At 37.5% G+C, this 10,561-nt stretch overlaps 1 protein-coding gene across 2 annotated transcripts; it reads left to right on the forward strand.

The window, feature by feature from the left end:
- The first annotated feature begins 753 nt into the window (after positions 1-753).
- On the forward strand, positions 754-6,552 carry LOC111342658 (trace amine-associated receptor 7e-like). 2 transcript variants are annotated; one of them, XM_022949752.2, is made up of 3 exons: positions 754-2,821; positions 3,857-4,312; positions 4,768-6,552. In XM_022949752.2, exons 2-3 carry the CDS (start codon positions 3,862-3,864, stop codon positions 5,292-5,294), a joined length of 978 nt encoding a protein of 325 aa, XP_022805487.2. In that variant the 5' UTR covers positions 754-2,821; positions 3,857-3,861; the 3' UTR covers positions 5,295-6,552. The 2 variants fall into 2 exon arrangements, with proteins under 2 accessions (XP_022805487.2, XP_088588102.1); XM_088731976.1 differs by lacking the exon at positions 754-2,821 and having other exon boundaries at positions 3,088-4,312.
- Positions 6,553-10,561: the final 4,009 nt, after the last annotated feature.

Raw genomic sequence — 10,561 nt, forward strand, 5'->3', positions numbered from 1 at the left:
GGATTAAATTTCTTATATAAATCATTCGTGAAAATATCAAATTAATCTCGATCTAAGAACACTGCCATCTAGTACTCCTTTCCTATCCTCGGGGCGATCTAAAAATGTGTCACCAATTTTAATACGCTGCATGCATCTTACGCTGTAAGTAACCTTCAGGAAGCATATCACTTACTGCATCTTTCTTTTTTCGATATCACTCTTCTGGACCATAATTCGTATACGTTCATGCGATCCGTGCATTGCTGGTTTAATTTCAGAGTATCAACCTACTTTTCCATTTTGCATTGCTCAAAACCTTGTCGTTCTACTTTAGTTTAAATCCAAAATAATTTGTACCAACTAAAGTAGCGAAAGAGCTCATACAAGGTTTCTAGAAAGCTCTAAAGCAAAGAGACTTTTCGGGAAAGATTTATCGAAGATAATTATTTCAAAACTGGCCAGAATTTAGATGTCGAGAAAAACTCACGACGGTAAAGGTATCCTTGCGTCTAAGATTCGAATTAAAAAATAAGTTTATTGGTCAAATTCCCCTCAGTAATAAACGGGTTGGAGAATCTCTTGCACCAGTAGAAGTACTGTACTATAGCAATGAGATTCGTAGACTGGAAATCACAGCAATTCCGTAGAGCCACACCAAATTCTGGCCACTCTAGACGTTCAAAAACTTTAAGACTCGCAACTTACTGAAGCAAGGCCGTATTTTGCTTTCTTTCTAATGTGGCACGTATTTAAATGACCATGATAAACTCTTAGAATCGCATGATCTATTTTGATTCGACATCATAAGAAGATATCATTCCTATATTTAAGCATTCGCTTTCTAGTTTTGATTAAATGCATCCGTGGAATGGAAAGGACCCATCTTACTAATGCTGTGGGTAGTGACTGAAAGCATCAAGGTTAGTAGGCTAAAAAATATAGCAAAAGTGAGAATAATCACTATTTCTTGATCTTTAATCAAGAAGTAATAGGGGATAGATTTTTGACGGTCATTCACTGTTAACAAACTGTATGTCCTTTTTTTACAATAAGGTGCGATTTAATGACAAGTTTGGCATCTCTCGAAACTTAAAAAAACTTTAATGGTTTCAAAGTTTTAGGCATGCGCAGACAAAATTTATTCCTCTTCCTCCAGTAGGTAAGGTAAAATCTACAGCACGGGAATAGCATTATACTCACCAAAAAAAAAAAAAAAAAAAAAAGAAAAAAGAAAAATTCTACTGATTTTCCGGACAAATATACCTTGTAAGAGATTAGTAAAAAACTTTGAGTTGATTTGGAAGGTATCAAATGAAAGGTGTTCCTTTCACATAGGACGAATTATTATCGCTGCTGAATAACAAATGATCATCATTAGAATCTTAAATCTATTATTCTTGCCGTGTAACACTGAATAGGAGGGGAGTAATGAATGGATACGAAAAGATAGCGCATTTGAACATTGTATGGAATTTGCGCTATACAAATTATTATTATTATTATTATTATTATTATTATTATAGCATGTAGCTATAGAGCGAAATCTCACTCAGAATCGAAATTCGATCTCCGCTTCTAAAAACTTGGGAATAAATACATCAACCGTTTTCAGAAAACGTTGTAATTTCAAAGAATATGTATCAGATATATGGTACCTTTTCTTGTATTTTCCTATAGATACCTTTTCCTCTCTCATTATATTAAAAAGGTGATGGATAATGCATGTATATTTCACATCGGAGGAACACTACATTGTGCGAAGATGAAACAAATAATAACCTAATAATTTATTCTGTCAACACTGTTTGAAAGGAAAAACAGCAGGTGCACATATATTTCATGTATATTTTCAAATTGCACCGTACTTGAAAACGTTATATATATATATGCTTATGTTGCAAACATAAGAAGCCAGTTTTCTTGCAGTTTTATTTTGTATGCAATTTACATGATAGATATTTCTTTACAAATAAACAGATCTGTTTAATATGTGTTTGGATTGAGACACGTTGAAGCGCGACCAATGCATTCAATTCTTATTATTCAAACTACCACATTCATCGTTACTGACGAAGCGATTTGCCTCGAAAAAGGATGTACACAGGCAGTGAAAAATACGGCTAAGCTTTCCTTGACCTTTGAGTCAAACATCTTTTTCAGCTTTAGTACTTATTATTCAATATAAAAGACAACTGCAAAAGAATACTGTAATGAACATTACCATCTGATACCTCTAAAAGAGCTAGACGAGGCCAGTCCACCCAATAGCATGACCGGTTTAATGTCTCTTGTATTAAAGGTGACAGCCAATCAAAATGACTAGAATTGTGTCATCTAATAGTCACAAGGTTAAGTTTAGCTGATTATTGCGTGGGATGTTGGTAAATATAAATCTGCCTTTTTCAGAAGAAAGCAAAGATAGTCAGGAAGAAAGCAAAGATTGTCAGCAAACTGTCAAACCTGAGGTCAACAAGAATGACACCACAAAGGCCTTTTCCAGTGAAGGACTAAAGGTTTGATCAGTATTATCTACAAAACTGTCGCACTTTTACGGAAAAAGTGATCGGTCAAGTCTCATGGTGTATTATTCATGATTATATCAATATATAGGTAAACTATCTTGCAGTCGGAAATTGAACATTTCGAAGGATAATCATTTGTCAATGATGTTTTGAAAAGATCAGTTGAAATTGTCTATAAGAGAAGCTGACAATTTCCCTCAGAGCTAAAATGTAAACTCGATATAAAGCCCTGTTTGATTTGCTTCTTTGCAATATGTAAATCAGTCCACCCGTGCACCACATCTGACAGCGAAGACGAGAATATTTTTTGAATCAAGGTAAGCATTATTCTCTAGGGTACCAAGTTATTTTCACGATGGTTTTTGACATTGCTATATAGCTTTATTACTGCTGTCTTTTCCATTCATTGGTAAAACATGCATTTATTTATTTTTATTGAAATAACAAGAAAAAAAGCGCAGAGCTGTATCGATAGGCCTGTATCATTTAAATTTTCAACTCTTTGGGTTTATACCATAGTTAATAGAGGTCCCCTCTATTAACTATGGTTTATACTAAACATTTTACTACCACGGTGAAAATTCCTGTCATGAAATTAAGTGTCCGTTAAACAGAATAGGGGATTGCTAAATACCTTTTTTTTGCTCTTGCATTGTCGGAAACAAAAAAGCAAATAATGGAAAAGCAAATGTTGGAAAACATATTGGTAAATGCTACCTGGGTATGAAAGAGGTTACTTTCCTACGCCAAGACTTATTTGTAGTGTGCCTTTAGTGGGATATTGAGTCATTACCACGTAGTAGCTATGTTTCGGAAGCAAGTTTTCTAACTTAAAGATTATCATTATCATTACCATACCGAAGGAAGATAGACAATACGACGTAAAGGAAGAAAGATTCTGCATTTCTTAAGTATATATTCGAACGCCAAACCTTCAGATTTTTTCAAAAAGAGTGACCATTCAATGCAATTTTAGGGGATCCTCTACCTCGTTGCATTTGCTTTTACCTGAAAATAACTTTTCTTTAAATGGTGCTTAACTATGGGACTCACTCCCTGAAGAAATTTGATGCTGAGAATCATTTTCACAATCTAAAACTAAAAGTAATTATCTTAGATTCATGCGATCTTTAGATTTTCAATTTAATATCTGTAACCACACGCCCCTTGTGGAAGTAAGCTTTGTTGACGGGGCAAACGTGTTTAAAACAAAGTGTTTTATTATAACTTACTAACCTTCGTTCCTCATGGGAAGTCAACTTTTCTTTGCCTCGTGCTCGTTAAAAGGCTACTAACATCTTTCTTTATCTTATGACGATTTGTTGTTTTTGTTTTTATTTTTTTTTTAACAGAAAACATGAGTGAAGAAGAAAGCGAAGTTACCCTTTGTGGTGTGCCTGAGTGGTTTGGTCTCCCAGAGAACAACACAGCTTCTTACATAAACGATGTCCTCATTGCCGTAGTTACCGTTCCCTTGTGTTGTTTCGCAATCTGTAGCAACTTGCTCCTACTTGTGACGATTATTAAAACTCCGTCGTTACAGAAGCCATGCAATATTCTGCTGTGTAGCCTAGCCGCTGCAGATTGCCTCACTGGTTTAACATCTCTACCAATTTTCGTCGCTTTGCGGTTGATTATTCACCGTGTTTCCTCGATATGTAGTTATCAAGAAGACCTATTCACTGCTTTCTATGCGTCTACAATGTTAACATCTGGATGGTCCTTTGCTTTTCTAACTTTTATCAGCTTTGATCGTCTCAATGCATTGTCTAGACCAATTGCTTACCGTTTGGGCGTAACTATCGAAGGTATTTTATTCCTATTTTTTTCGCGTATTCATGACTTAACTATCAGTGCAAACGTCTTATAATGTAATTTCTATAATATCCAACCTGACTTACAGTAGCAAACGTAACTGCCACTGAAAATACTTTCAAGAGACTGTGCTGTAGATCAAATAATCAAATTTTCCCAAGAACTGACTCGCTAGTTTTTGAACAAGAAGACTCGCCAGATTATTAATGAAACACTCCTGGATGATGAAATCTGCAGACATTAATGAAAAGGATGAACTAAAAGGAAGTTAGTTTTCATCAGTAAGGTTTCCTCTAAAAGCGTACTTTACAAGTTTTCCTTCCATAAAAATTATTTCGCAAACAATTTTCTTCTCTTAGCTCTTGCAATTAACAAGAGACATTTACGTGCTGATGTGGAAAAGACCTCACAAGAGGTATCTGATATTTAGATCTTCTTATTTTCCTAGGGACAGTAAAAACGGTGTCTGTTATTGGAGTTAGTTGGTTTTTGCTGACCATCTTAGCTCAATTGCTCCTGTCCTCGCTACTGGAAATAATATTTTCTATGACATTGCTGGCCATGTTCATAGTTATCCCGACTATAAACCACATTAGAATGTACCTCGCGATCCGCCGTCACAACAGCGAACTTAGACAATCGTTTGGTTCACTGACGCTGACAGCGGTGTTACGGAGAGAAAAGAAGACCGCTATCGATATGTTTGTTATTAGCATGGTTCTTCTGCTGTCTCTGATACCAGGAATTTTGATCAAACCTACACAAGTTCCTTTCCCAAGAGTTTACTCGATTTTGCAGCCCTGGTCCATAGCAATGGTGTTTTCAAACTCTGCTTTGAATCCCCTGATTTACACAGTAAGGAACAAAAGTCTTAAGGATGCAATGAGGAATGTCCTACTGAGGCGAAAGAGGAGAGCGATTGGGATAATTACTAGCGAGAGCAATGGAGGAACTTGCGAGTTGGCCCTGCTCTAAACAAGAACAAAGGGCGGGCTTCGAATTCCTGGAATCGATTGTACAGATTGGATGCAAAGTAGATCTTACCACGTGGGAAAGCATCGGAGCGTTCTACAGTTTGTTAAATTGAGGTGCTCTTGTAGAAAACAGAAGTTAATGGTAGACCTTTGAAGAGACCCTTTTAATTTATCTAATTACTGTAACAATTAATTAGATACAATTCAGTTAGTTCAGTTATACTTACTGACGGGAAACAATAGACTAATTTCCACATAAAAATTGTATCTTATTATTAGACTAACAACAACAGCAATTTTATTTGTACCCTACATTAATTAACACGACACAAAAACAAATAATACACGAAAAATGGAAAGAGTGCAGGCTGCCCATAATAATCATCGACAGCGAAAAAGAGAGGGTAGCCTTACTTAGGTTATTACTAAATGATTATATTGAAGGGTCTGGTACCACACATGCGTATACACTACACAAAACACAAAATGAAAATAAGGGAAAAAAGAAAGAAAAAAGCTAATAAAAAAAAGAAAGACAACAAAAGAAAAACAAAAATGTTTGTTTTGGTAAGATTGCAATTGATATTTAGACTAGTGTTTCTTGTGAAGGCAAAGTTCCCTAATACAGGAGGAAAAGCTAAGCTGCATAGCGAAAAACATAATTCGTTTCGTTTTGAGTCTGAGCGATATAGAAATAATTCATCTCCTAAGGTGAATCGATGCTCTATCTCAGTCAGTTGCAAGGAAACTCGTTGAATAGAAGTGGTCTATGTGCCATGTTCATTTCAGAAAAGCGCACTACTTTTGCTAAAGATATTGGAATCTACAGTTGGCAAGAAGTACAGCCTAACTTAATGCTAAGCTTCAGTATTAAAAACAAAACAAAGTAGATGGGGAAACTCTTCGAAATAATTGAAATAATTAAAATAATTGAGGAGAATATGCTACCTTCCTATAACATCAAGAAATGGTTAGATATTCTAGTGTTCTCGGATAGGGACGAATAAATGGAGGTCCCGTCTCCTACAGGGTTAGGGGTAGGAGACGTTAATTTCACACGCACGAGATTACTGTGTGATGGATGTCCTCCCCTGAGGTGGGATGGGTGGGATTTAATGGGATGGGTGGGATTTAATGGGTGGACTACTCGCATGGATCGCATATGTTCCGTTCTAGTCCTACCCTACTACGGTAATGCAGTGAAAATGGATTAGAAATAAAATTTTGTACAGGAAACTGAATTATGGTACAGTGACATGACAGAAGTGCGAAAGGATTTTCAATACATTATCAAGTTAACTTAGAGGCTCGTCAGCTTCCTACTTCCCCAGTTTGTTCATAGTGGATATTACCCTTCAACTGTCGTTTTCTTTGACTTTATTTAAAAAAGTTTCGTTAAAATCCAACGGTTTGAAACTGTCGATCTCCAATAGGGCCATTTCTTCTTTAGACAGATCTTGCCATCCTTGGGCCAAATTTTGTTGCCGAGGGAGGGTTCCGTCACAGGAACTCGATGAATTTTCTCCAACCTCATCTCCTTGCAATTGAGCATGAGTGCTGTGTATGAAAGTTCCATTTTTTCGGCGTCGTTTTCCCACCCTAGAAATTTTGGGCTTGCTTCCATCACGGTGAGAGTTCGATTCGAGAGTGTACAATTCAGCCATCGTGTTCCCTTTGTTATGGACAGAATCCAGACGATCCTCACCTGTCAACTGTAAGAAATCATCAAAAGAACTTGCGGCATCTCGTTTACATCTATGAGCACCGTCAGGAACCGTGTGTCGATGGACGCAAACGCTCGTTATATAGCATAAATTATAAGGCGTTGATGACGCAATCATAACAATCGCTACTCAGAGTCCGGAATAATGGAAGAAAAAAAACTGTCAATACAGCAGGATTCCGTACATTTGTTATCTTTTATACCATTTTTTTTCGTTGTTTTAGTTGTTGTTGTTACGTTCGACCTTTTTAAGCAAGTTTCAAACCACTTTTATTTCATGTTACGTAATAACAATACGTAATCACAGTTTCCCATGAGTTAGGGCAACTTGTCCGATCGGAGGGTTCCAATAGCGTTCGCACCACAGGTAGCCAAATCGCAAGAGCGCAGGTGCCTCCCTGTTACAGAACAAAAATTCACACTCACCTGTTACCGCGTCTCTCTATTGGTTGCACACCTTATCACGAAAAGTTTGGGATGTCCATTTTTCACAACAGAAATAAAAAGTGAATGTTTATGAATGTACTGAGAGGTTGATTTTCGTCCTTGGTAGTTTCCTAGCTTGTATTTTGAGGAGAGAAAAGATGTGCATAAGCGGTGGATCATGTAATTGTTTGCTTTCGCTGCGTCAAAGGCAATTAACAAGCTCTCTCTAAAAGGTGTGGCCTCTGAGACAGAGAGTAATAATGATAATATCATTCTTTAAGTGAAAGTGAAACGATACCTTAATAGCAGCATAGACTGAATTGCTGAGGTCCACAGTGTTACTAAGGTTGAGATCGGACGTCAGCGTTATCAGGCGCCTCTGGTAGCCGCTTTAGTCCATGTAACGACCTTACCTTTTCCCCCCACACATCCCATCCCAGGGGAGGACATCCATCACACAGTAATCTCGTGCGTGGGAAATTAACGTCTCCATGAGAAGTTATCACTTTGCCCTTTCGGTTTGTAGCCTTCGTGACCGCCGTAGAAAGGTAGAGTTAGAGGATTGCGAATTCGTGCACGAAGTGCGATATCGTTTGGCGCTCGATTTAGGCCTTAGCGCTCTTTATTACATCCCATGATTTTATCAACTGAGCTGATATCATGCAAATTAGCGATGCACTAGAAAGTTTTTATAATTAAAGCCGACATTTCGAGCGTTGGCCCGTTGTCGGAGCGAATAGAATAATCGAGGGTTGAGAAGTCGGAAGCTGAGAATCATCGTTTTCTCTCTCTCCTGTTTACACTTCGGCATCTTCATCAAATAATCCGTATTTTACCATACGTTTTCCACCTGTCGTCCACATTAAAAAAACGACCGAAAATTTAACGCAAATAGAAGCGACAATACATGACGATTTTTTGTCACCTTGCAAAAAGCCTCCGTGTTCACTCGTCCACACAAGGAGCGGAGCGTTCCAAAACCGATGCATTTGAAAATACTCCAATATTGAGACCATTTTTCGTAAGTCTCCGTTTTCGTCTCTATTCGAAGGGCGAACGCTCGAAAAATCAGCTTAAAAACACTTTAATGTGACTTTTTTACATTATCAACTCAGTCGATAAAACCAAACTCCAAACTGTCTCGACATCTAATCAGATCGGCTGGCAGTTACTTGGAACAACACTTTTTTTCGTTCTCAGTGGCCCAATTTTCTCGAAAACGGGCCGGAATAAGGGAAACCTCTGCTGTTACTTTATCACAAACAGTAATCAGCTCATGTTTGATATTGTAAAAGGCTTTAGTCTTGAGGAGATGATCATAGATTAAGGTGGGGATACCTATGACGTAAAATTTGTCATAGTGAGGAGACAAATCACAGCCTGAATATCTTTTCTGGAATTATTGCACAATATAATTGAACTTGGCATTAGTCTTTTTCCACCAAAAGCGGTAAGTTAGATTTAAATTTCAGTTCAACACGGATAATGAAATCGGTTACCCAAATTTTTTTTTTACTGTTTTTGGAAGTCAAGTGATGGTTTTCACTGGCCATACAGGAATTATGATCAGAAGTGGTTGGTCATCAGGGATACTGGACCTTAAAATACCCTTATTTTTGGACTTCATTAAAACTAGACTCATATTGGCCTTGGTACATATAGTAATCCTTTGGTGAAAAAAGACGCTATATCCTAATTTCTTTCCTCTTTAAATAACATATCGCTAGTTGTGACTCATTAAGAAAGATAAGGGCATGTATTGGATGCTTGGTAAAGATAACAATTAGAACATGCATTAATTCTTGACTGAAAAAGATCTGAAAGTTTTAAAAGTTGTTGCCAAGGTAAAATCACAATGTGCATTATTTTGTTTGTCTCTCAGAAATGAGATTAGCATGTTTCGAATGAAGTCATGCTACATTCATAGACCACTTACTGGGGGAAAAAGGTTTTCGCATTTATGGGACTGATCTTAGATCATTAAAAGAAAGTAGTTTAGGGGTCTGTATGGCAATTCCGTAGAGGCCTGGGTCCGAGTCATTCGACCGAGAGGGGTTCATTATTATTCATACGACGTAGGTGCACGAGGGGGGTAAATTAATTCATACGGTGTGGGTTTACGAGGGGAAGGGTTTTAGGGTTAGGGTTAGATATTTCGCGTAGGTGTATGTGTTGGTTTTTTGCATCTATTTAAAAAATAACGGTTTCAAGGTCAAATAAAGGGCACAAAAAAATCCAAGATAGCGGAGGCTTAACTCCAACACTGGTTTTGCATACGTAATACTTATTGTCACACAACACGGTATATGATTTGTAAATACGTGACATAAGCTAAAAAGGCAGTCATCATATCTCGGTATAACTGTTGGAAAGTAGTTTGTTCTCCCACATGTGCATTGTAGGTTTCAATTTCGTCAATGTATTTAGTCACTTGTTTACGTATATCACGAAGATCTTGCGTGGTGGCTTTTTCTTTGACAATGGCTAATAATTCATCTAGGATGGCTCCGGCCTATTGGGGATTCTCTTCCATGTCTTTGCCCAAGTGTGCTAAAAATAATTTTTTAGCAGATGCTATGATTTTCTAAAAAACGAATATCGCACCAAATTAGTGACAGGACAAAGTGAGGAGGAGGAGGAATCTTACGAGCATTAAAATTATAAAACGCACTGCTCAATCTGTGAGAGATTTACGATCGTAAGACAGCACGAATGACTTTGTTGACCACAGGGACCGAAAAGCTATGTTAGCTCCGACCTCGGCAACACCTATCCACGGGGTCTTTTTAGTAATTTGATGCGACACCCGTTACTCTAGAGTTGTGTTGATTTGAGTTAAATGGTAGTCAAAGTGTCTCTTCCATACGTATGGTACAAATCTCCTGCACATGCTATGCTCTCATCTCTCCCAGAGGAATGGATTACTATTACGGGAGGTTCTTGCTTTTCGCATCTCATCAAGATGGGAGAACGTTTACATTTTTATAAAGAGAATGAAAACGAAAATAAGAGAGGACGAAAGCCGTCTATCATTCCTCCAAACCTTCAGAGATCGAGGTTCTAAATGAGGGAAGATGAAAGCCGGCTGTCACAAGTTTTTTTTTGACAAACTGTCACAG

The sequence above is a fragment of the Stylophora pistillata genome, chromosome 8 (genome assembly GCF_964205215.1).
Source record: "Stylophora pistillata chromosome 8, jaStyPist1.2, whole genome shotgun sequence".
Taxonomy (NCBI): Eukaryota; Metazoa; Cnidaria; class Anthozoa; order Scleractinia; family Pocilloporidae; genus Stylophora; species Stylophora pistillata.

What these genes read in the sequence shown, in the direction of transcription:
- LOC111342658 (XM_022949752.2), top strand. Translation starts at nt 3,862, where the DNA reads ATGAGTGAAGAAGAAAGCGAAGTTACCCTTTGTGGTGTGCCTGAGTGG. An exon ending in TTTGGGCGTAACTATCGAAG is followed by an intron (nt 4,313 to 4,767) that starts GTATTTTATTCC and finishes TTATTTTCCTAG; the next exon opens with GGACAGTAAAAACGGTGTCT.